Source organism: Marmota monax, unplaced genomic scaffold (assembly GCF_021218885.2).
Source record: "Marmota monax isolate L192 unplaced genomic scaffold, Marmota_monax_Labrador192_F-V1.1 WCK01_AAM20220418_F8-fsc00160, whole genome shotgun sequence".
Lineage (NCBI taxonomy): Eukaryota > Metazoa > Chordata > Mammalia > Rodentia > Sciuridae > Marmota > Marmota monax.
In genome coordinates this window covers 2490719-2516702 of record NW_026694183.1, presented here as the reverse complement: position 1 = coordinate 2516702, position 25984 = coordinate 2490719, and the positions used below count along the sequence as shown (strand labels likewise).

The 25984-nt window shown below is 54.2% G+C and overlaps 1 protein-coding gene across 1 annotated transcript; it reads left to right on the top strand.

Moving 5' to 3' along the window:
• The first annotated feature begins 34 nt into the window (after window positions 1-34).
• Prr12 (proline rich 12) lies at window positions 35-24919 on the top strand. The gene is made up of 14 exons (XM_046465959.1): window positions 35-574; window positions 2088-2200; window positions 3196-3357; window positions 3442-6752; window positions 7222-7888; window positions 9297-9763; window positions 16515-16631; window positions 16876-17009; window positions 17293-17765; window positions 20807-20932; window positions 21056-21153; window positions 23374-23520; window positions 23612-23707; window positions 23938-24919. The coding sequence occupies exons 1-14, from the start codon at window positions 489-491 to the stop codon at window positions 24082-24084; spliced, it is 6144 nt and encodes a 2047-aa protein (XP_046321915.1). The 5' UTR covers window positions 35-488; the 3' UTR covers window positions 24085-24919.
• The last annotated feature ends 1065 nt before the right edge of the window (window positions 24920-25984 follow it).

Genomic DNA, 25984 nt, shown 5'->3' with positions numbered 1-25984 from the left:
CCCGCCCCCCTTCCCCTCCCCCCTCCCCCAGCCGCCTTGTGCAAAGATGGCTGCACCGTGAGCGCAGAGGAGGAGGAGGCGGCGGCGGCGGCGGCGAGAGAGCGAGCACCCAGCGCCTGCACCCACCCTGGGGCCGCCCGGGACGCCCCCTCCCGAGCGTGCTCCCCCTCTTCTCTCTTGCAAGCGCCGGGGCAAAGGCGGAGACAGCGGGGTCCCTCCCCCCCTTTCCCTCCTCCAGGGGGAACCCCCCTTCCCCCCTTCTTGGCTCAGCGGCTGCACCCTCTCCCTTGCCCGCCCCTCGGTCCCTGCCCCCTCCCTCCCCCGCCCGGGGCCTTCCCGGGCCTTCGGCGGCTGCAAAGAAAAAAAGAGAGCGAGAGAAAAGGGGGAAAAAAAAAGCAGCGGAGGGAGCGGCGGCGGAGGAGAGCGCGCGCGCGCCCCCTCCTTTCCCCCTCCCTCCCCCTCCCCCCAATTTCCACCGCGGCCAATTCATGGACAGGAACTACCCCAGCGCCGGCTTCGGGGACCCGCTCGGCGCCGGGGCGGGATGGAGTTACGAGAGGTCAGCGAAAGCTAGGTAAGGAGCTGAGGGTGGCCTGGAGAAAGGGGCCAAGGGGTGGGGGCCGGCCCGGCCGGGCCCGCCCGGCGACGCGTGCATTGCAAACTCCCCTCTGGCTTGCGAGGGAGCGGCCTTCTTCGGTTTGTAACAACGCCGCCGCCCCAGTTTGCAAATTGCAAACTCCGCTAAAGCCAGCTTTGGCTTGCAAAGGGAGAAATGCAGCGGGAAAATAGGGGTGCAAAACAATTTCAGATGGGAAGGCCTTCAGAAGGTGGGAGGGACTGGCGAAGCAAGGCCTGGGCTTCCCCCCATCCTTGGATTCCCAGCTTGATGACCCCTCCCCCCCCCGCGCCCCTGGCTCTGCTCTTGCAAAGGTGGAAGGAAAGGAGAATTAAAACGCAGACCTGGGGGTCACGCACCCCCTTCTAGGTCCTATTGTTCCGGGATTGAGTGAGGCTGAACCACTCGGGCCCTCCCCCCCAAGAAATTCCGCGCGCAGAGTGGGCATGGGGCCCCGCCCCCTTCTTAAGCTAGGGTTCTGTGTGTAAGGGGGGGTCTGGCACTTGGGACACGCCCCCTTTAACTCCCCACCCCCAGAGGCAGAGAATCCTAGTTGATGGCCATGAGTGTGTTTGCCTTCTTGAGTCTCGGCCGCAGATAGGGGGCCGTTGCATGCACAGTAGAATGTTTGCCGGGTGTGTGTTTGTGTGTGGGAACATGAGTCCTGAGAGTGCGTGGCTGGCAGTGTGTTCACCTGTAAATCTCTCCCTTTCCTGCTGCTTTTCAGTGTTGTACCCTCACTCTTCACCTGTCCCGAACCCCTTCCTCCCATACCTGGGTTTCCCAGTGTGTCAGGATTTCTCGTGTGTGACTCCTCTGTCTGAACCTTTTCTTCCCCATTTGCCCACATACCTGGCTTTGCATGGGCCCATGCATTTGAACCTTAACCCCTGAGGATGGACGGTATTCGTGTTCACACTTGTACCTGGTACTTTCTCCGTTCCTATCCCCTCCCCACCCCCAACTCCTGCCTTATTGAGAACAAATCTACCTCTGCTCCCGACTTGGTTTGCAAAACCCCATGAAGTTCAGGGGCTATGCCATTCCAGTGAAGTTGTCCATGTGCACCTCTGCAGTTGGCTCCACTGTCTGTGTTACCGCCACACGTGTGTGTGTGTGTGTGTGTGTGTGTGTAGCAGGGGGTCTTGGTAGGAGGAATATACCTTTTATATTTTCAACTCAGGAAGCTTCCTCCGACTTGCACTCTCTTCCCTTGTTTGTCTCTGTGTGCCTGCCTGTGGAAATGTGAGACTATCCGAGCTTTATTTATTGAGGATCTAGAGTGAGGGCCATTTTTGTGGGTCTTTAATTGGCAGCCCAGTTTCCCTGTCTTCTTCCTTTAGAGCCCAGGGTTCCTTGGGATAACCCCCTCATCAGTTGGAAGTACCCCCAAACTCCCCGGGGATTTCCTGAGCTCCCTTCTCAGAAGGCAGCTTGGGAGGACATTCTGACATTTCCCCCTTCTCCTCAGCTTGGTCTATGGCAGCTCCAGGACCTCGCACCCCGAGACGGACATCTTACACCGCCAGGCCTATGCGGCCCCCCACCCACTGCAAAGCTATGCCACCAACCACCACCCGGCAGGTACGGCCCCATCCCGCCCGGCTTAGCCTGTCCCTCCCTCGGAGACAGCTGGTTGGCTGCTGAAAGTTCCGCCCATCCTAATTGGCCGTGCCCTGTGTCGTGGCCCTCCCCTTGCTGGCTCTCCTCTGATTGGTTGAGTGTGAGGCTGCTGGTTGCTGCTTAATTTCACGCCGGATTCGTTTGCCCTGTCTCTCTGGTCCCGCCCCTTTTGCTCAATTGGCCGGGTCTTTTCAGCCCCCAAATCCCACCTTCTCTTCCAGGCTTTTCCGCCTCTCTCCAGCTTACCCCAACCCTCTCCCTCAGGATTCATCCCATTAGCTTCCTTGCCCTCTGAATTCTTCCTGATTCTCTTTCCTGATTGCCTCCAATTATTTGGCTCTCCCTCTTTTTACTTAGATTTGCCCACTGCTTATACTCCCACTTTGGCTTTGCCTCCCACGGTTCTGATTAGCTTTCTTGCTTTGATCCTGACATATTCCCCCCTCCCCTTTCCCCAAATGTACCAGCAAAGAGACTGTGCATCCACTTTGACCTCTGACCTTCCTGATCGGCTCCTTCCCACTCTTCCCCATCTGTTTTTTCCCTGGATCCTGCTACCTTGACTTAACCCCTTTTCACTTTTTTTTTTAGATCTTTCTGTGACTCCTGTTGTCTGTATTCTCTCCTTCCTTACTAGAATTGCCCACATCTTCTGCCCGCACCCCCTTACTGAGGATTCTGCCCTTTCATCCTGGTCTCCTTCACTTTGGGATTTTTTCTACTCTTTTAAAACTATTGCTTCCCACCTGGGCTCTCTGCACATGCTTGGATTGCACCTGTTCCTCCTTTTCTTTCTCTTTTTCCCTCCCTTTGGCCATCTCAACTTCATTCTGCCTTTTTGTCCTCTTTGGACTTGCCCCACCCATTTCCTTAACTCCACTTAGTGTGGCTATTTGTCTTCCTTGACCCCGCCTGGCCTCCCACCTGCCTGACTCTGCCCTCCTGTCCCTGGCCAGGCCTCTCTGGACTCTTCGACACTGGCCTCCACCATGCAGGCTCAGCAGGGCCCGACGCCTCCGTCATGAACCTCATTTCCGCCCTGGAGTCCCGGGGCCCCCAGCCAGGCCCCTCTGCCTCCTCTCTCCTCTCCCAGTTCCGTAGTCCTTCCTGGCAAACAGGTAAGCGCAGTGCTGCCCCTGGAGGGTTAGGGTGGGGCTGGCTTGTGGTCTGCTCTGACCTCCCGTCTTCTCCATCATCCCTAGCCATGCACACACCAGGCCCCACGGAACTCTTCATCTCGGGTGCCCTACCGGCTTCCAGCACCTTTCCGTCCTCCTCTGCCCTGTCTGCCTACCAGCACCCAGCTTCCTTCGGCAGCCGTCCCTTTCCAGTACCCTCGTCCCTCAGCCTCCAGGACCCCCCATTCAGTCCTCCTGCTAATGGGCTCCTGTCCCCTCATGATGTGCTGCACCTGAAGCCTTCACAGGCACCCACGGTACCCTCCTCGTTGGGCTTTGAGCGCCTGGCAGGAGGCGGCGTTCTGGGGCCTGCTGGCCTTGGCCCGGCCCAGACTCCCCCTTACCGCCCTGGACCCCCAGATCCACCCCCACCTCCCCGCCACCTCCCCACTCAGTTCAATCTACTGGCTTCTTCTTCCGCTGCTGCCGCTGCTGCCGAACAGTCCTCCCCACAGCTCTACAACTTCTCGGGTGCTGCCCCAGGCCCACCGCCCCCTGAGCGGGCCCTGCCCCGCCAGGACACCGTCATAAAGCACTACCAGCGGCCAGCCAGTGCCCAGCCCCCACCGCCTCCGCCACCAGCCCATGCCCTCCAGCACTACCTGAGCTGTGGGGGCAGCTACCCCTCCATGGGCCACCGGGCTAACTTGGCCTGCAGCCCCTTGGGTGGTGGGGAGCCCTCCCCGGGCTCTGGTGAACCCAGCAAGGCTGGTCCCAGTGGAGCCACGGCTGGAACGTCAGGTCGGGCCACGGGCCCTGAGGCAGCTGGGGGTGGTGGGGCCGGAGGTGGTGGTGGAGGTTATCGCCCCATCATTCAGTCACCGGGTTATAAGACAGGCAAAGGTGGTTATGGAGCAGCTGCTGGGGGTGCCACCAGACCCCCACCACCTCGCTCTACTGCCACACCCAAGTGTCAGAGCCTGGGTGGTCCGGCAGCAGCCTATGCCACGGGGAAGACCTCTGGGGCAGGTGGGGCTGGGGGCCAGGCCTATTCTCCTGGTCAGCCCCAAGGGCTCCTGGGACCACAGGCCTATGGGCAGGGATTTGGAGGGGGTCAAGCACAGGACTTGAGCAAAGGACCCAGCTACTCAGGGGGTCCCCCACAGCCTCCTGGTGGCCCACCACCTCCTGGCCTAGCCACATGTCAGAGCTACTCTCCAGATCAGCTGCAGGGGCAGCTCTATGGGGTGCAGGGAGAGCCTTACCCAGGCCCAGCTGCCCACTCCCAAGGGCTGCCCACAGCCAGCCCCTCGCTCAGCTACAGTACTGGCCATTCCCCGGCACTCTCAGGCCATGGAGGTGGCTGGGGACCCGGCTCCCTGGGAGGTGGTGGGGAGGCCAGCCCGTCCCACATCATCCGTCCTCTCCAGTCACCGCCAGCTACTGGCCGCCCGCCTGGAGTCGGCTCTCCAGGAGCCCCTGGCAAATACCTGAGCTCAGTCTTGGCCTCTGCCCCGTTCCTGGCGCCCCCAGGAGCTGGTAACTATGCAGCTGGAGCAGGTGGCTACAAGGGCAAGGGCGATGGCTCTGAGCTGCTGGCAGGCCCTGGTGGGCCTCCAGCTGAGCGCACTGAGGATGAGGAATTCCTTATCCAGCACCTCCTGCAGGCACCCAGCCCACCTCGGACCTCGGGGGCAGATGGCTTAGTGGGCGAGGATGGGGCAGCAGATGCCTCCAAGGGACTTGGGGGTAGTGGGGGGGCCGGGGGAACGCCAGGCACACCCTATGAGTTGGCCAAGGAAGACCCCCAGAGGTACCACTTGCAGAGTGTTATTCGAACCAGTGCCAGCCTGGATGAAGGTGCCACGGCAGCCCTGGAGTTGGGCCTGGGGAGGCTGAAAGAGAAGAAGAAAGGGCCAGAACGGGCTGGCGAGACCCCTGAGGGACTGGCCACTTCAGTTGTCCACTATGGGGCAGGTGCCAAGGAGCTGGGGGCCTTCTTGCAGAAAAGTCCACCACCCCCACCTCCCACTGCCCAGCCCACCCAGCCCAACCCCCATGGCCTCCTTCTGGAGGCTGGAGGCCCTGACCTCCCGCTGGTGCTGCCTCCACCTCCACCACAATTGCTCCCCTCTGTCCTCAGCCATGCCCCTAGCCCCTCTCCTAGCGCCCCCAAAGTCGGTGTCCACCTTCTTGAGCCAACCACCCGTGATGGGGCACCCCAGCCGCCACCGCCCCCGCCTCCACCACCCATGCCCCTCCAGCTCGAGGCCCACCTCCGCAGCCATGGCCTGGAGCCTGCAGCCCCCAGCCCCCGTCTCCGACCAGAGGAAAGCCTGGAACCTCCAGGTGCCATGCAGGAATTGCTTGGGGCTCTGGAGCCACTGCCCCCAGGGCCTGGTGACACCGGCGTGGGCCCACCTAACTCCGAGGGCAAGGATCCTGCGGGTGCCTACCGAAGCCCCAGCCCACAAGGCACCAAGGCCCCACGCTTCGTACCGCTCACCTCCATCTGCTTTCCTGACTCCTTGCTCCAGGACGAGGAGCGCAGCTTCTTCCCCACCATGGAGGAGATGTTTGGCGGAGGGGCAGCAGATGACTATGGCAAGGCTGGGCAGCCAGAGGACGAGGGTGATCCCAAGGCGGGTGCTGGCCCACCTCCAGGCCCCCCTGCCTATGACCCCTATGGGCCCTACTGCCCTGGTCGGGCATCTGGAGCTGGGCCTGAGACGCCGGGCCTGGGCCTGGACCCCAACAAGCCACCGGAGCTGCCCTCCACGGTCAACGCTGAGCCGCTGGGCCTGATCCAGAGTGGGCCACACCAGGCGCCACCCCCACCCCCGCCTCCCCCTCCACCGCCTCCACCACCTGCCTCCGAGCCCAAGGGTGGCCTCACCTCGCCCATCTTCTGCTCAACCAAGCCAAAGAAGCTGCTGAAGACGTCCTCCTTCCACTTGCTGCGACGCCGCGACCCGCCCTTCCAGACGCCCAAGAAGCTGTACGCCCAGGAGTATGAGTTTGAGGCCGACGAGGACAAGGCCGATGTGCCTGCGGACATTCGCCTCAATCCCCGGCGCCTGCCTGACCTGGTTTCCAGCTGTCGCTCCCGGCCAGCCCTGTCACCCCTGGGTGACATCGACTTCTGCCCACCTAACCCGGGCCCTGATGGCCCCCGGCGCCGAGGCCGCAAGCCCACCAAGGCGAAGCGTGATGGTCCTCCCCGGCCCCGGGGAAGGCCCCGGATCCGCCCACTGGAGGTCCCCACCACCACTGGGCCAGCCTCAGCCTCCACACCTAGTGATGGGGCCAAGAAACCCCGGGGCAGGGGCCGTGGCAGGGGCAGAAAAGCCGAGGAGGGCGGGGGCACCCGGCTGGAGCCCCTGAAGCCACTTAAGGTGAGGGGAACTTGGTCTTGTAGGGGCTGAGGATGGGATGTGTGAGTCATAGAGATAGGGAAGGGTTAGGGTCATGTTATTGACTCTAGGTACTAGGGACATAGGTCAGGCTGAGGAATGGGATTCCAGTAGTGCAGCAGTGGTGAAATCCAAGAATGACGTGTCATCTAGCAGAAATGGGCCATTGGGGCTTGGGTGCTTGGGTTCTTGACGGTGAAGGATGAGCAGTCCAGCATCCTACATCCTGTTCTTACGGGAAGAGGGTGTGGGTACCTGAACTAGCCGGTAGCAAGGAGAGATCAGTGAGTGTTTGCAGGGAAGAACTGCAGCCCCATGCTTGAGAAGGGTCTTCAGGGCTCAGTGCTAGCCCGCCGCAGGCTGAATCTGGGAAGTTGGATTTTTGGTTCTTAGGTGAGGGGGCTGGGGCCAGGACCCCTGGGCTCTGACTTCCCACTGTCCCTGTGTCTAGATCAAGTTGTCTGTGCCCAAGGCTGGTGAAGGGCTGGGAGCCTCGTCAGGCGATGCCATGTCGGGCGTGGACCACAACAGCCTGGACTCCAGCCTGACCCGGGAGAAGATCGAGGCCAAGATCAAAGAGGTAGAGGAGAAGCAGCCAGAGATGAAGTCAGGCTTCATGGCCTCCTTCCTGGACTTCCTCAAGTCAGGCAAGCGCCACCCGCCACTGTACCAAGCAGGCCTGACACCCCCGCTCAGTCCCCCCAAGAGTGTGCCACCTTCTGTGCCAGCCCGAGGCCTGCAGCCCCAGCCGCCCGCTGCACCCACTGTGCCACACCCGCCACCTGCTGGCGCCTTCGGGCTGGGGGGTGCGCTGGAGGCTGCGGAGAGTGAGGGGCTGGGGCTGGGCTGCCCCTCACCCTGCAAGCGGCTGGACGAGGAGCTGAAGCGGAACCTTGAGACACTGCCCTCTTTCTCCTCGGATGAGGAAGACTCCGTGGCCAAGAACCGGGACCTACAGGAGAGCATCTCGTCAGCCATCTCTGCCCTTGATGACCCACCCCTTGCTGGGCCTAAGGACACTTCTACCCCAGAGGGGCCGCCCTTGACCACTGCGTCTGCAGTCCCAGGGCCACCCCCTCTCCCCGGGCTCCCCAGTACCAACAGCAATGGCACACCTGGTGAGCTCCAAGAAGGTCGTCTGGGGGTGGAGCAGGTGTTTTAGGTTATTATGGTCACCAGATACAGTTGTTCAGGTTTCAGACTGTTTAAGGGGTTTCACTGTAGGTGGTGTAGGACTTAGCAGTGGTATTGTGCTTGGAGGTGCTAAGTGGACTAATGGGTCCCAATCCGGGCCCTGGAGAATGCTGGGGTCAGGGCAGGTTATAAATTATGGGGACAGGTTTTGAAGCTAGTGGGGAACATGGGGCTTGAGAGGATCTCTGAAGAGCAGTGATGTGCAGTAAGGGACAGCAGGGCGTGTGGAGCAGAGGGACTTGGAGACAGGTAGGTCTCGTGGGCATAGGGTTCTGTCTGGGGTAAGCTATAAACAGAAACTACAGGACTTTAGTGGGACCAGAGGCATGAGAGGGGGGCATTAAAGGGGCTTGAAGGGTCAGGAGTGTCAGGGAATCAAGAGATTGGGGGGGGGCTTGTAGAGAGATGGGGAGTAGAATGAGAGGGTGAGGCAGAACGGAAGTGTCGGGGGAAACATGGGAAGTACCAGAGAGTTCTAAGCAGAGAGAAAATATCAAGGTCTGGAGAGCCTTGGAAGGGCTGAGAAGGTCACAGCTGAGGGCACAGCATTGAAGAAGTGGCAGTTTTAGGGGTTGGAAACTCCTCAGAGAGTTAGGAACTGTTAAAACACCTGTGGGGCTCAAAGAAATAGCATCAGGAAGGAAGATCAATGTCGGTCCCCCTGTTGGGGAATACCCTGGGGAAGGCAGGGAAGGGCCCAGTGAAAGACAAGACCCAGAGATTGGCTACAGAGAAGGACCAGGCACAGTGGCACACGCCTGTAATCCCATGACTCGGAGGCAGAGGCCAGCCTGTCTCAAAATAAGTAAAAAAGATAGGGATAGGGCACCCTTGGACTCAATCCCCAGTACTAGGGGGGGAGGAACCTGGGTATTGTGATGTAGGTCTTTAATCCCAGTGGCTCAGGAGGCTGAGACAGGAGGATCCTGAGTTCAAAGCCAGCCTCAGAAACTTAGCAAGGCCCTAAGCAACTCAGCAAGACCCTGTCTCAAAATAAAATATAACAAAAAGGGCTGGGAATGTGGCTAAGTGGTTAAGCACCCCTGGGTTCAATCCCTGGTATCGAAGAAAAAAAGCCAGACAAAGGCTTCGAGGGCTCAGAGATGACTGAGGACTGAAAAAGGCCGTAGGGATGGGAGTCTGGCTTTCGGGGCTCTGTGTAGCTACTGGAACTGGGAAAGGGTCCCCCTTCCGCTGGTGTGGCAGAGGGCTTCTGGGAGCCTTAGTCCTTCATGGTGGCCGAGGCTATTAGTGCATGAAGGAATGTTTAAGATAAGAGAAGCATCAGAGACAGTGAATGGCATCCAGAGCTGATGTCCTTCTCTCCCCCAGAACCCCCGTTGCTGGAGGAGAAACCCCCACCCTCGCCGCCTCCTGCCCCAGCACCTCAGCCTCAGCCTCAGCCTCCACCACCCCCACCACCGCCTCCGCCAGCACCAGCCCTGCCCTCACCACCCCCACTGGTGGCCCCTGTGGCCAGCTCGCCGCCTCCAACGCAGCCACCCCCTCCACCAGCCCTGCCCTCGCCGCCACCGCCTCCGCCTCCGCCACCACCAGCCCCGCCAGTTGCCGCCCCGCCAGTTGCTCCCCCACCAGTTGCCCCTCCTGAGGAACCTGCTGCCCCGTCCCCCGAGGACCCCGAGCCACCGGATGCTCGGCCCCTGCACCTGGCCAAGAAGCAGGAGACGGCAGCTGTGTGTGGGGAGACTGACGAGGAGGCTGGCGAGAGTGGTGGGGAGGGCATCTTCAGGGAGCGGGACGAGTTTGTCATCCGTGCTGAGGACATCCCTTCACTCAAGGTGAGTCCTGGCCCCCCAAAACTGGGCCTGATGGATTTGGTCATTTGGAGTATTCACTGAGCACCTGCTGGGTGACAGCCTCATCTCAGGGACTGCAGGTGTAGTTATGGCTGAGACAGGCTTGCCAGGGCCCCCTCGAATTCATGGTCTCCCTAGAGGTGGACAGCATGTTCTGGGGGCGCCATGGTGCCCCCGAGAGGGTACTAGTGTATGTGTACGTGTTACCAAAAACCAAGATTTAAAATGATCACTAATGCTTATCCCAGTGTGCGGTGGGTGCTAGGGGCGCAGAGAGGAGCAAAAGTTCTGCTCTTGGGGCCTTAGAATATAACAGGAATAGCGGAGAGGATGCTATTCATGGTCCCTGATGCTTCTCTTGTCCTTAAACACCCCCTCCTGCGCAAATGTGAGCAACCTGACATACGACCCATCAAAGGAACAGCTGTTGGTTTGAAGTGCGCGCTGTGCGTCAGGCGGGATCTGAGGTGCTTGTGGAGACCCACCCTTCGCCACTCCAGTTACTCTAGAGCAGGGGTTGGCAACCTGGGGGCCTAATCCAGCCTGCTGCCTGTTTTTACAAATAAAGTTTTATTGGCACACGCTCACGTCTGTTCACTGACATGTCATCTCTGGCTGTTTTCCCTGTATAGTGGCAGCGTAGAGCTGGTCCACAAAGCCAAAAATATTTTCTTTTTGCATTGTTACCGAAAAAGTTTGCTGGCTTTGCTGTGTGTGGTTTGTGGGCACGTAGAGTTGGATCAGAGGATTAACATGATAGGTGCCAGATGAGGTTAGTGATGTTGAGGCCAAAGTAGTGCTTGCTTTGCACAGGGCATGAGAAGGAACCCGTGCTCAGTAGGTCAGTGGGCTGCCGTCACCCTTATGGTGGCACCAAAGAACAAGGCCATTCTCCTCATCAGTCACCGTCATTGAGTGTGTATCCTCAATGGAGCAGGATCAGTGTTTGGCCCTTGACGTATTGTTTTGTTGAGTTGAGTTTGGGTGTTGGTTCTTCCCAAACACAGATGGAAAGATTATGGTGTGAAGTAATTATAAGAATAAGAACTATTACTGCATTTTCTTCATGAGTGTTTTGTGAGGTGAGCTGAACCTATTTTTTAGATGTTCAACTTATTTTATTCATTTATTTATATGCAGTGCTGAGAATTGAACCCAGGGCCTCAGGCATGTTAGGCAAGTGCTCTACCACAGAGCCCCAACCCCAGCCCTGAAGCTATTTTTATTCTGTATTATTGTTGATCTGTTTTATTGAGGGAAAAGTACTCGCTTCCAGCTCACCTTCTGGCCTGTCCCATTTCCACTCTGCTTTCTGCCCCCAACTCCCACCCTGTCAGTCCCAGGGATCATATCCTTCCATCTGTACTCTATCTCCAGCATAATTTTGACACATTTATAAGAGATGTACAAGTTATAAAGGAAAATTCTTTAAGGAGTACCCATGACCCCACTACCAGAACATTCTCTATGCCTCCAGTCTCAGGCGTCCCTCTGTTGGCCCATCTTCCCATGTCCCCAGGCTTGTACTTAGTGCTCTGTGTATATTATCTCAATTTGTTATCACAGTTTCTGAGACTGACAGACAGGTGAGGAAGACTTCAAACAAGCAGCAACGATAGGAATGCCACCAACTCTTTTACTTTTTATTTATTTGTTTTTTTTGGTGCCAGGGATGGAAGCCAGAGGTGTTTGCTAAACCACTGAGCCACATCTCCAGCACTTTTTTGTATTTTATTTAGAGACATGGTCCCGCTGTATTGCTGAGGGTCTTGCTAAGTTTCCGAGGCCGGCTTTGAACTCCCTATCCTCCTGCCTCAGCCTCCTGAGTCCCTGAGATTCCCGCTGTGCGCTGCTGCACTGGGCCATGTTTTATCTTTCTAATTGTTCTTCCCCATAGAGACTGTTATCCTCATATTTTCAAAGGAGGAAATTGAAGATCAGACAGGTCAAGTCCTTCCTACTAAGGGTTACTCTTCCCATTTTATAGGAAAGGCAGCCGAGGCTCAGAGAGACAAAGTAGCTTCCCAGGTGGATTTTGCAGCTGGAGATCCACACCCAGCCTTGCCAGCCCAGGAGCCCCCGCACTCAGCCCCAGCTGTGCACCTGGTCTATTCTGGTCAAAAGGTGGTAACAGTGGCCAGGGGGGTGTCATAGCTGGCACTGGGCCAGATGAGCGTGACCCTAGGGTGAGGCTCACACCATCCCCATTTCACAGATGAGGAAGCTCACGAAGACACAGAGGGAGTCTCTCCTCTGGCAGGTGCCTACATGGGATTGGGGCCAGGGCCATCCGACACCACTTCCCAGCTGGCGTGGAGCAGGGGAAGGGGCCAGGCGAGGACTCAGATGCTTAAAATACAACTGGAGTGTGCATTGTGGTGGGGGGCACAGAGCCACAAGCCTGGGCCCTGTGGCAGGCACCCGGGTTCATGCCTGGCCCTGGAGACAGGGCCAGCTGGCAGCGTGTTTAGGATCCCAACTTTGCTGTTGATCTGACTTAAAAGAATCTCAGCCACTTCCCAGCTGGGCTCCTGTCCATCTTCCTGAGCCTCAGTTTCCTCATCATGGCCAATCACGTCAGGACCTCTCTCATACGTCTTAGGGACCAGAGGATCAGGGCTTGCCGTTCTCCAACAGTGGGTGACCTGCCAAGGTGTTTGAATGTTTGCTGTTACTCCCCTTGGGGACCCTGGGCAGGCCTGAGTGGGGCTTGGCAAGTGTTTCCTATGAAGGGCCAGATGACATTGCAGGCTTCTCAGGCCACATACAGCCTTTGTGATGGCCTCTGCGATGTTCTTCTTTGTGACTCTCTGCTGTGGCTGTTGGTGGTGGTTTTTACAGTCCTTTAAAATAGTACAAACCACTCTGAGTAGCTCCGGGGTGAGAGAGCTCTCCTAGACTCTGGCTGCAGTTCCCCAGTACCACAAAAACATGAAAACAAAGCTTGTTTCAGAACAACAACCCAAGAGAAGAATCTTGTGAACTGTGTATGTGATTTTAAACTTTCTTATCCCCACACTTACAAAAAAATAAAAACAGTCAAAATTAGCCACAGGAATATATTTTACTTAACCTAAATATCTAAAATATCATTTCAACCTGTAATTGATACAGAAACTTTTGGGGGAGGGGTGGTATTGGGGATGGAAATCAGGACCTTGTGCGTGTTTAACAAGTGCTCTACCACTAAGCAATATCCTCAGACCCCAGCAACTTGATTAATGACATTTTAATATGATTAAATGAGGTATTAAGGCAAAAATAAGCTGGGTGTGGTGGCACAAGCCTGTAATCGCAGCAACTCTTGGGAGGCTGAGGCAGGAAGATCACAAGTTCAAAGCCAGCCTCAGCTAAGCAACTCAATGAGACCCTATCTCTAAATAAAATACAAAATCGGGCTGGGGGTGTGGCTCAGTGCTTAAGCATTTTTAGATTCAATCTCCAGTATCTATCTATCAATCAATCAATCAATCAATAAAATAGCTAAGTTGATTTACTCTCTTTTTTGTGTGTACTGGGTCTTCAGAATCTCTGTCCATTTCATGCTTGTAGAACATCATCATTTTTCCAGGGCTGAAAAGCTGTGTAGGGGGCGGGGCTATTGAAAGACAGTAGGCTAGTTGGCTCTATGTCAGTGTCTCTTCTGTAGAATGGGAATGATGTTAATTCCCAGTGCTTGGGGATGTTTTGAAGATGAAGCAGAATGCAATACTCCAAGGATGTAAAGTGGAGAAGGGTGTGAGCCATCCTAGAGGTAGTAAGTAACCTGTGCAAAGTCCCTGTGCTATCGGGAAGCATGGCATGTTTGTGATGTGCAAGCATCAAGTGGCTGGACCGTGAGTGCTGAGTCTGGGAAGGGGCCGGATCCTATAGGACTCAGGGTATTGTGTTTAGATTGATGGTCGTTGTTGAAGGCCTTAGCCTCTGCTGCTAGTGCCCCTGGACAGCAGGGAGGTAGAGAGGTGACTGGAGAGGTGTCCAGGCTGAGATGGCCATCTGTCCATAGCTGTGTCCTGTAATTCCTGTGATTGACTTCCCTGTTGATGGGACGTTGTAGCTTTATTTTTTTTCCCCCTTCAAGACGGGTCTGACTGTGTTGCCCAGGGTAGCCTCAAACCCCAGGGTTCAAGCAGTCCTCCTGCTTCAGCCTCCAGAGTAGCTGGAACTATAGGCATACCACTAGACCAGCTAAGCTTTCTTTTTAATAGGGTGTCTGGAGGGGCTGGGGATATAGCTCAGTTGGTAGAGTGCTTGCTTCGCATGTACGAAGCCCTGGGTTCGATCCCCAACACCACACACACACACAAAAAATGGGTGCTTTTAGCTCAGTCACATATAATCCTGGCTTAATTTATCATAGCTCAGATTCTCAAGAAAGAATCTGATTGGTCCTGCTCAGTATTTGGGGCCAAGATAGGGTTAGTGACCTGTTGACTGCCCCTGGTCAGATCCCCAATCAGCTGTGGCTTCCATTGTGCAGGGTTGTGGACAGGGCAGCTTCCCTAGTGACTGAAAGTGGGTGTGGCCAGTGTTATGATTGACATGATGAGAGACTGGAAGGGAGGGGCTTGGTACTGACTGGCCTTGATTGGGGAATGGGCAAAGATGATGCCAGGGTATGGTCTGATGGCCAGGTGGGGTCCTGGGAGGAAGAGCAATGTGGGGAAAGACAAAGCCTTATCCACTGTGGTGAACCTGAGGGGACCCACCTCAGCTAGTCAGCAGATTTCTCAGAGGATGCAGATAGGGAGAGGGTGGAGCCTGAACAGGAGGTATTCCCCCTAGCTCTGATGACTTCCTAGAAGGTTCTTGAGAACTAGAACAGGAAGTATCATGAATATGATACTTAAGTCTGGAACTTATCTGCTGAGCTTTAAAGGGTTGGGATAGCCTGTTGGGCAGGGTGCAGGAGAAGGGAGAAGACACTGAGGTAAACTCTTGCCAGGCTAAGGGATCTGCATTTGGGGGCCTTACACAGCTTTCCAGCAAGACAGGATGCGGTTCTTCATCTTTGAGCCTCTGACCTGGCTCCTGAGGTCACTGAAAGGGAGGAATAGGGGCCCTGTGGTATTTTGGAAAAAAGGATTTGGTTAGGGTGCCTGCATTCCTGTCTCTTTGGCCTCAGACCTGTATGAGACACCAGCCTTTCTGAACCTCCTATCAACAGGTTATTAGACACCCCCTGTTGTTTTACTTTTCGTGTATGTGTGTGTGTGTGTGTGTGTGTGTGTATGTATTTAATTTGAATCACTAGTACTGTTCAATCAATCTTTCTCTCTTTCTGTCTTCATAAACCCTTCTTTGCACTCCTGGCTAATGATCCAAGAGTCAAAAAATTGAGAATTGAGAGTATGAAGGCAAATTGCCCAAAACTAAGCATAGATAGCCATTACCTGGCTTCCAGGACCCCACATTGGAGCTGGTACCCATGGCAGACATCACTAATAGATCCTAGCACTTGCTACTTGGTGAATGCGAAGCTCAAGGCAGCCATGACTAATCAATTGTAGTATCATCTGAATTTTGTTGATCACTTGACTTGGATTCTTTGCATGTAGAGACTGCCCTTCATTCCTCACTGGGTTCTCACAATGCCCAGGGTACATTTCCTGCTCTGTTCTTATTCTTACTTGTATTATTAGTCGTTTTTTTCTAGACCAAGCCCTTGCAGGAGACATGTTCCTTCCAGGGACTCACATAGGCGTCACCTCTTCCAGGGAACATTCTTGAATTCAGATTAATTTGAGGCCCTTCCTCCAGGGTCTGCCGTATTGGGGGAATCAGCATTAGCACATTTTACTGCATGTGCCTCCTCTACTGTTCCCTTGGATGCCCAGGGTCAGATGCTAAGTCTGACCCACATCCTTTGGCACTGGGCAGGGGGTCTGAGTGTTTGTGTGGGGCAGAGAACAGGCAGGACAGAAGGGGAGCCTTTCTGTTCCTGTGTTCTCCCTGTTGTGGATGGGTGGATGAAGTGGGATCAGTAACTTGTCACCTGTTTTTTCTTGGCATAATCCACAGACCACCCTGTTTGTTTATTTGCTTGTCTCTGTGTCAATGAAGGACCCACAGAAGGCTTTGTTGGTATCTTAGTCCCTTCAGGTTACTGTACCAAAATGCCCTAGACTAGATGGCTTATAAACAACAAATTGATTTCTCACAGTTCTGGATGCTGGAAGTCTGAGGTCAAGGTGCCAGCATCTTTGGTGTGGTGGCTTCTTGGTTCCTTGCTGTGTCCTCACATAGTAGAAAGGAGCAAAGCTGCTTCCAAAGGCCCCAAACCCTAACACCACCACAGTGGTGATGAGGTATCCGTGTGTGAATTTGGGGGGACATGAGGATTCAGTGGGTCTCATTCATTGCTGAAACCCTGTTACCAGCTAGGGTTTGTGTCTGTCCAATGGTGGGTGGATGCTCAGGGCTTGTCAGTACTTTAAGTCACACAGGAAGCTTTGTGCTCTCATACCGGAAAGCTAGAATAACTCAAGTCCTTTGGCAAAAGAATAAACAGCCTGATCAGGAATTATCAGCTGGGCAGTGGGAAATCAGGGCCAGATTTGAGTGCAGCCCAGGGCTGGGGGCCTCGTGGGGCCAAGGGCTACTTGTCAGTAGGTGGTTTATGCTTGAGGACTCTACTTTTCTTTAAGGGGATAGTGAGGGAGGCCAGGGGGCATGATGGGAACAAGACGTATGGGAGCAGGGGCTGACCCTGCCTGTCTCCCCTTCCTTTCAGCTGGCACTGCAGACAGGGCGTGAGCCCCCACCCATCTGGAGAGTCCAGAAGGCGCTTCTGCAGAAATTCACTCCGGAGATCAAGGACGGCCAGAGGCAGTTTTGTGCTACCAGCAATGTAAGCCTGTAGAGAGGAATAAGGACTTGGGGGGCCCAGGGGAATGCCTGTTATCAAAATCCCCCTCATGCTCAACTCTGACCCAACCTGGCTCTAAGGTGCATCTGGAAGGAAGTCTTCAACGCCCGGCAGACTGCAGACAGCTGGCTACCTTGGTGTCCCTGGGCAGGGTGGGAGCCTGAGTGGCGGCTGCCTGGCTAGACTGTCTACACAGTCTTTGTCATGTGCCTCTTTCCCTCCTCAGTATTTGGGGTATTTCGGTGATGCGAAAAACCGGTACCAGCGCCTCTATGTAAAGTTTCTGGAAAATGTCAACAAGAAGGATTACGTGAGGGTGTGTGCTCGGAAGCCCTGGCACCGGCCCCCGGTGCCAGTCAGGTACTTACAGTGGGGAACAGAGGCAGGTGGCAGGCAGCTCCCATGTGCCTGGAGATGGGGCACTTGAGAGAGGGAAATAGGGGCAGGGGGTAGAGACAGAGGGAGGAGACAGATCCAGGGAGTGGGGTATGGAGAGCCACATAGGGAGACAGGCAGAGAGGGGTCAGAGACCCAGCATGAGGGGAGGTGGCATTTGGAGAGCCGGGGTCCAGGTGGGGATTTCCAAGGAGAATTGGGGTTTCTTGGGGGCTGCTGACTGTAGTCCTTCTCTGAACTCTTCCAGGCGCTCCGGGCAGGCCAAAGGCCCTGCATCGGCAGGGGGCAGCTCTGCACCTCCGCCCAAGACCCCAGCACCACCTCCCAAACCTGAGACCCCTGAGAAGACGACATCCGAGAAGCCCCCAGAGCAGATGCCTGAGTCAGCTGTGCCCGAGTCCCCCGCCCCTGAGAAGCCGTCCCCACCGCGACCTGTGGAGAAGGAGAAGGAGAAGGAGAGGGTGACACGAGGGGAGCGGCCATCACGAGGCGAACGGGCCACCGGTGGGCGACAGGCACGGCCAGAGCGGAGCCTCGCCACAGGACAGCCTACCACCTCCCGGCTGCCCAAGGCACGGCCCACCAAGGTGAAGGCCGAGCCACCCCCTAAGAAGAGGAAGAAGTGGCTGAAGGAGGCCGTGGGCAACGCCTCGGCGGGTGGGGGCCCACCAGGCAGCTCCTCCGACTCGGAGTCATCCCCGGGAGCTCCTAGCGAGGACGGTGAGGCCCCCAGTGGCTGCAGGCCCAGGGAGTGGTGCGGGCAAGGGCCTCAGGCCTTCAGAAGGAGGCAGGGCTGAGTGTCAACCAGAGGCCTCCAGGTAGCCTCAGCAAGACGGGAACAGTAATAAACTACAGATAAGGCAAAAGCCAACCACCCCGTGCATCCCAGCTGCATGAGCGGCTGTTCTCTGAGAACATGCCTCACGTTACCTGCTTACCATTGACAGCTGCCCTGAGAGGTGGATACTGTGGGCCCCAATGCAGACGAGGAATGTGAGGCACCACAAGGGTGCGCGCAGCCTGGATTGGGTCCTACCCGAGTTGCATGCAGATGGCAGTGCCCCAGGCTCGGTTCCTTGACACAAAAGTGCTCCTTTGGCTCAGTGTAGGCAGATCCCCAGGGCTGAGGAGGACATGGGACCAGCCTCTATCCTGGGGCTCAGAGATGATGGTGTTTCCTGTGACTCACTGGGTGACCCTAAGGAAGGGGCATAACCTCTTTGTGCCTTGGTGACCTTTCCTGTAAAATGGGCTAATCAATAGAGCTTGAAGAAGAATGCTTGCCCAGAGGAGGCACCTGATGGGAGCCCCATGTCTGCCTGGTGCACCGCTGTGTTCCCAGGGCTTAGAAGGTCTGGTTCACGATGACAGTAGCGACAACTGTACTAACATGCGGGGGTGTGTGTGTGTACATATGTATATATACGTAAAGTAAAAGTAACAGCTTAGTGGTACTGAATGCTCACGTGCACTCAGGCTTCCCCTGGAGCGTTCATTTTACTGCTTGTGAGGCTGAGCAGAAGGATTGCAAGTTCCAGGTCAGCCTCAGCAACTTAATGAGACCTAATCTCAAAAAATAAAAAGGGCTGGGGCTGTAGCTCAGTGGTAGAGTGCCCTTGTGTTCAGTCCCCAGTATTGGGGGAAAAATAATTCATTTTAAAGCTGAGGATATTGAAGCACTGAGAGGTTACATGACTTACCCAAGGCCACACACTGTTAGATGTACAGCAGGGGTAGTTGTTATCAACAGAGGCTAGAAATACAGCAGGTTGAGTAAAGAGACGTAGAATTCCCTTCCACGAAAGCCCTGATATAGCAGAAGATTCATGGAAAATAAAAACCTCCTTCTCAAGGTTTTTTGGCCCTTTCCCACAACTTTGCATTAAGCTCAAGCCCTGTTTTTCCCCTTGGCAGCCCCATAAACCTCCCCCAAACCCTGAGTTCGTTCTCCTGGTTTCCTTCTGTCTGTACTTGCCTCAAACCCATGATCAGAGGTGGCCCAGCAGTCCTGCAAGTGAAGTCCTGCCAGTAGGAGGGGGCACTAGGGCATGGGAATGGCCTGGCCTTTTAAACAACTGCCAGGTCTGGGTGTAGCCAGCACTGTCATTTCACATCTTATTGGCAAGAGCGGGGTCATGTGACCACATGAAGCTGCCAGAGGGAGCCTGGGAAATGTAGTTTCTTAGCTTGGTAGACTGTTCCACTAAGAAATCAGTGGTCTTTCCTTCTCTTGACTCTAAATTTTCTTTTCTATTTTTTAATTTGTGAGGGGGATATGTTGGGAATTGACTTTACCACCACACTGCATTCCCATTTTTGAAATTTCCAGACAAGTTCTTGCTAAATTGCTGAGGATCTCACTAAGTGGCTGATGATGGCGTCAAACTTGGGATCCTTCTGCCTCAGCCTCCCAGGTTGCTGGCATTACAGGCGTGCACCACTGTGCCCTACTTCATTCTGTCTTTTCTTTAAAAAGCAGGTCCATCGATCCGATTCATACACTGTGTCAATCCCTTGGTTGCTTATTGAATACTTTGCATTAAGCTCCAGCCCTGTTTTTTCCCCTTGGCAACCCTACAGACCTCCCCAAAACCCTTAGGTCCTCTGAGTTCCTTGTCCTGGTTTCCATGTGGTAAGGACAGCCAAGCTACGCAGTCACAAGGCTAGATCATTCTGGAAGCCCTCTTCACCTCTTAACCACTGCTCACCCTCACAGTTGGACAGTCTGCAGCCCGCTCCTTTTGCTGTGACTGACCCTAATCTCCATTCATTCCTGCAGCCCCAGCCCAGTTTAGCCTCATCTCCCACCCTGGCCTTGATACCAGCTTGATCTCTGAATCCTGTCCCCACAGTCCTGGTTGACCGCTGTCCTTTTGTGTGGTCTACTGGGCTAGATTGCAGCTTCAGTCCCCGTGGGGCCTCAGACGGGATTTTCTTTCTTTTTTTTTATTTTTTATTTTTTTTTTTGACACAATACCTTATTTTATTTATTTTTATGTGGTGCTGAGGATCAAACCCAGCGCCTTGCACGTGCTAGACGAGTGCTCTACCATTGAGCCACAAACCCAGCCCCATCAGAGGGGATTTTCTATATGTATTGCTATCCCTCCTCTGCTCACAGGTCTCTGTGGCTCCCTAGTACCTACCAGAAGAAGCCCTTGCCCTTTCTGCCTCATGTTGGAGAACTGTGGTGTGGCCTGCACTCACCTGTGCAGGCTCCACACCTGTTGCCTCCCTCAGTCTTGGGCCTTACCATGTGATCTCTCTGACTCGATTCACTGTTTTAGAAACCAGCTTTGCTGTTTCTTTAGGCTTAATTGAAGCCACACTGAAAATGCTTTTGCTTGTCCCTCAAGACTCAGCTCTTGGGCGGGCATGGTGGCTTACACCTGTAATCTCAGCAACTCAAGAGGCTGAGGCAGGAGGACTGCAAGTGCGAGGCCAATCTCTTCAACTTAGCAAGACCCTGGCTTAAAATAAAAGGACTAGGGATGTAGTGCAGTGGTAAAGCACCCCTGGGTTCATTCCCCAGTACCAAAAAACCAAAATAACAGAAAAATCCCTTCAACACTCATGTGACGAGGAAGCCTTGCTGCCTACCCAGGCGGGGTGCAAAGCTCCTCTGAGCTCATTGTGGTGCCTCTGATTCCACCAGCAGACTTGGATTTCTCTCCTGATCCTCAGTGTTGAGAGTAGTATTTGCCACACAGATGGCATCAGGCAAAGGTGGACTAGTGAGCCTACATCCCATTTCCCCCCAGAGCGGGCTGTACCGGGGCGTCTACTGAAGACTCGGGCGATGCGCGAGATGTACCGGAGCTACGTGGAGATGTTGGTGAGCACAGCCCTCGACCCGGACATGATCCAGGCCCTGGAAGACACGCATGGTGAGCTGGGATCTGACGGAGGAGGGCTCGGGTCTGGACTCCTATCTGAGGGAGGAGGCAATCTGGGGACCCCAGCCCCTTTGCATTGGGCTGTGGCTCTCTTGACACCACCTCGTCTTACAGACGAGCTGTACCTGCCACCCATGCGGAAGATCGATGGCCTCCTGAATGAGCACAAGAAAAAAGTCCTGAAGCGGCTGTCACTGAGCCCCGCCCTGCAGGTGCTTAGGGCCCCATGTAGGGGGTATTTGCAGCCCAGAGGGCAGGCCTGTGGGGGGGTCTATTAGAAGGGAATCTCTTCCCTGGGCTTAGCTGGGAGAAAAGCTGAGGGCAGGACTATCAGAAGAGGTACCTGGATTCCAAGCAGGCCTGGAGGGGGAAAGAGGTGGGCTGGAGGCCTTGGAGGGTGGGGGTTGGGAATCTCAGCAGGGCACAGTAAGGGAGGAGGAGCTCAGAAACACGGCCTGCACCCAGGGCTGGCGCTAGAGCAGCTGATCCCTGGGCCGCTCTGTAACCAGAACGCAGGCGCTCAGAATTCTAGGCTTCACTGTGCCGTCATCTGTGTGATTTCCCTTCCGGATTGGCCTCAGGTACATTAGGGCAGCTCTGAGAACGCCGAGATCCAGGGTTAGTCCCTCTCTGAGGATTCTGGGTGGGGTGTTAGTCTGGCACTAAGAATATTAGGTTGACTCCAGAGTTCTGGGCTAGAATGTTAATCTGGCTTTAAAAATACTGGGACAGTGTCTGTGTGACTCTGAGAATTCTGGAGTGGAATGTTAGGCTGACTTGGAGATATACAATGGGATGTTAGTCTAACTCAGAAAATGGGATAAAGAGTTGGTCTGGTCCTGAGATTTGTGGGTAGGATGTTCATTTTGCTCAGGATTCTGGATGGTACATTAGGATGACTGTGCATTTGGGAATGAGTATATTAAGAATTTTATATGGTAAATCCCAGGATTTACCGTATAAAATGGTAAATGGTAAATCAGGAGGCTGAGGCAGGAGGTCCATGAGTTCAAGGCTAGCCTCAGCAACTTAGGCCCCAGGCAACTCAGCGAGACCTTGTCTCTAAATAATAAAAGAGGATAGGGGATATGGTTCAGTAGTTAAGCACCCTTGGGTTCAATTCCTGGTACAAATAATAATAATAATAATAATTTTATATGTTAAATTATCAGTGCTGGGTTTGAAAATTCTCAGATGAGTGTTAGGTAGCTTGGAGAATTAGATTTTGACAATTTTATAGGATGTTAGTCTAGACTATGAATTTTAAGGTTCACTGTTACTCTGGTAGTGAGGATTCTGGGTGGTGTGTTATGCTTGGCTCATGCTATAGTTGCATCCCAATAAACCTAGCTTAAATTGGAAATCTCGTAAGTCGAAAATGAATTTAATTACCTCACCTTCTGAACTCCCAGCTGAGCAACACAGCAAGCTGTGTGGTTTCGGCTGTTTCATGTCACAGTTGTAGTGACTGACTGAGAGCTGCAGCTCACCATCCCTGCCTAGCATCTCTAGAAAGGATCAGACCACATAATGCTACCCTGGGAAAGCATCCAAATGCAGATCCAGAGTTGAGTTTCTACTGAGTGTCTATTGCTTTCATACCACTGTAATGTGAAAAAGATCATAAGTCCAAACATCACAAGTTGGGATCTGTCTATACAGATTATTAGGATAGGTCTGAGAATGATGGGGTGGAAAGTTAGCCTGGTTTTAGAATTCGAGGATTCAGCCAGGTGCAGTGGCACATGTCTGCAATCCCAGTGACTCGCAAGGCTGAGTCAGGAGGATGTCGAGTTTAAAGCCAGCCTCTGCAACTTAGGCCATGAGCAACTTAGTAAGACCCTATCTCAAAATAAAAAATAAAAAGGGCTAGGGATGTGGCTCAGTGGTTAAATGTCCCTGGGTTCAGTCCCCAGTAACAAAAGAAAAAAAAAATGAGATAGGGTCTTGCTCAAACTTGTCATCTTCCTGTCTAAGCCACCATGCCTGGCTCCTACACCAAATTCAGAATCAGTTTAAAACTCCAGAGAACTCAGGGATAGTTGTAGGCTGGTAATGAGAAATTGGGGTGAAACATTAGGGTGACCTTGAGAATCCTTGGATTTGATCTTAGTTTGCCTCTGATGCTTCTGGGTAGGATATTGGTCTGGTTCTGAGAATCCTAGAATAGATGGTGAAGCTGTTGCTAAGAATTCTGGGTAGAACTTGGTACCTCTGAATTTCTGGGCTGGGCCAGAAATCACAGTGTGAGCATCACTGGACAGGCCCAGGCGTTTCTGTCCTTTGAAGAGACCCAGACCCTGGCGTGTGTCTTTCAGTCTATAGTCTAGGGGAAACTGAGGTACTGAATGACTGGGGATCTGAGACCTGGGTGTTGGGTTGGGTATGTAGATCTAGAGAGGTGGCCCACTGACCCCCTTGGCTTCCCACAGGATGCCCTGCACACGTTCCCACAGCTGCAAGTAGAGCAGAGTGGAGAGGGCTCCCCCGAGGAAGGGGCGGTGCGACTGCGGCCTGCTGGGGAACCCTACAACCGCAAGACGCTCAGCAAGCTCAAGAGGAGTGTGGTCCGAGCCCAGGTGGGGAATCAGGCTGGAAGAGGGCTGGGTGGGTGGGGAGCCAGTGCAGAGCAGACCAGAGGGTCTGAGGCTTCTCTACCCCTGCATCCAGGAGTTCAAGGTTGAACTGGAGAAATCGGGATACTACACACTCTACCATTCACTCCACCACTATAAATACCACACCTTTCTGCGCTGCCGGGACCAGGTGAGCCTCTTCCCCACAGCACCTGTCACTCTGGGAGTCCCACATTCGTGACCTCCTCTCTGGACCCAGGAGGCCAGACCCCAGCCCTCCTCACTCAGACCCACAGGACCTGAGTCCCCAAGTCCCATTTGTCTTGGGCTTAAGAATCCAGCTGCCAGCCCCTCCTCTTTAGAACACTGATACTGAGACCCCAGCCCCTCCCTCCCAGCTTCGTGTTTAACTCCCTGCAGACGCTGGCCATCGAGGGCGGCGCAGAGGACCTGGGCCAGGAGGAGGTGGTCCAGCAGTGCATGCGGAACCAGCCATGGCTGGAGCAGCTCTTTGACTCCTTCAGTGACCTGCTGGCCCAAGCACAGGCCCACAGCCGCTGCGGGTGACCCCACCCCACTTGGGGGGGGCACCTCCTCCATGAACCGAGAATTGGGACAGAACTGTGTCCTCAGGAGCTAACCCCTGGGCTCCGTTGCTGCCAGGATGGGGGGGTCGCTGGTCAGGGTGTGTCCATGCTGCCCCCCCAGGGCAGGGTTCAGAGTTTGACTACCCCCTCTCCCGAGCCCTCTCTACTCCCTCCCCATTCCTCCCACTGTTCGGTGTACAGAGAAATTATTTATATATATGTATAAATGTCTATTTAGTAACGGTTTCCCTCCCCCCTGTCCCAATCCCCCGCCTCCATGGCCATAGCCCTGCCCCCTCCACCTTGTACATAATGTATAGGAAAAGTCTATGTATGGTTGAGGGTGGGCGGGGTGGCTTCAGAGAGCTGGGGGAACCCCTCCCTCCCAAGCCCCCCATACAGGCCAAGATCTTTGCTAAAGGCCATCCCTCCCCAGGGCATTCAGCGACGGGTGGGAGGGGGAAAACGCATCTTGTTAATTATTTTTAATCTTATTTATTGTACATACCTGGGGCAGGGTGGGGCTGGGGAGGTGGGGGGGAGGAGAAGGTCCCCACCCTCTACCCCTCCCACTCCTTTTCTACAGCAATTTGTCTGTGTCTGTCCCCCACCCACAACCCCCTCCCATTGTCTTCTGGATGTGGTTCTATTTTTTAATGGGTCCCTCTTCCCTTCCTCTGCCCTCTCTGTCCTGGCCTTCCTCCCCTCCCCCACCATCCCTAGTCTCTTGCTCTTTCTTGGGCTTCTGTACAACTCACCTTGTATACACTGTGTACACACAACCAGCCAAACAAAACCCAACGGCAAACACTTTACTGTAGGCTGGAGTGTCTCTATCCTGCGACGTTTTGGGTGGCACAGGGTCTGGAACAGGGCTTTTCAAGAACTCTGGGAGGTAAATGGCGCCTGAGGTTGGTGTATTGGGTGTGGGCTGTGTACCAAACCACCCCAGTGTGAAATCTAATGGCTTCAAACAGCAAACACTAATCGTCTTCAGTTCCCCAAGATCAGGAGTTTGGGGCCTAGTCCCTACTAGGGTCTGTCATGAGGACACAGTCAAAATGTTGGCCAGGGTGGCAGCCCTCTGAAGGCTTTTAGCTGCAGGATCCACTTGCAGGGTGACTGTGGCTGGAGTTCTCAGTTCCTTGCCATTGAGCCCCCATCGTGGAGCTACTTGAGCATCCTTACAACATGGCGGCTGATGTTCCCACAGAAGGAGTGATCCAAGAGAGAGCCGGAGGAGGCCACCAGATTCTAAACTCCTAATCTCAGATATCATATCCCAACACTTTGGCTACACTCTGCTAGAGCAGTCTTGAGATTCAGCATATGTATACTCAATGAGAGGGGAATTAAACTTCACTTTTTCTTTTTTTAAACTCGTTTTTTTACTTTCTGGTACTGGGGATTGGACCCAGGGCTGCTTTACCACTGAGCTATAAATCTAACACTTTTTATTTTTTATTTTGAGATAAGGTCTCCCTAAATTGTTAAGGCTGGCTTCAAACTTATGCTCCTCCTGACTCATCCTCCTGAGTTGCTGAGAAAACACCATGTTTTTGTTTTTTTTTTTAAATTTTTTTAGTTGTAGTTTGACATAATACCTTTATTTGACTTACTTATTTTTATGAGATGCTGAGGATTGAACCTAGGGCCTCAAACATGCTGGGTGAGTGCTCTACTACTGAGCCACAACCCCAGCCCCAAGAGAAAACACCATGTTTTGAAGGGGAAAGTACATGAATTTTTTTCTTCCTTTTTTTTTTTTCCTTCCTTCTTTTTGGTACTGGAGACTTACCACAGGGCATTTTACTACTTAGCTACAGACTCAACCCTTTTTATTGTTTGAGACAGGATCTTGCTAAGTTTAGGGTCTGAGT

Coding starts and splice junctions, on each gene's coding strand:
- Prr12 (XM_046465959.1), top strand. CDS start 489: ATGGACAGGAACTACCCCAGCGCCGGCTTCGGGGACCCGCTCGGCGCC. Junction 2,201..3,195: donor CACCAACCACCACCCGGCAG/GTACGGCCCCAT, acceptor GTCCCTGGCCAG/GCCTCTCTGGACTCTTCGAC. Junction 23,708..23,937: donor TTCTGCGCTGCCGGGACCAG/GTGAGCCTCTTC, acceptor AACTCCCTGCAG/ACGCTGGCCATCGAGGGCGG.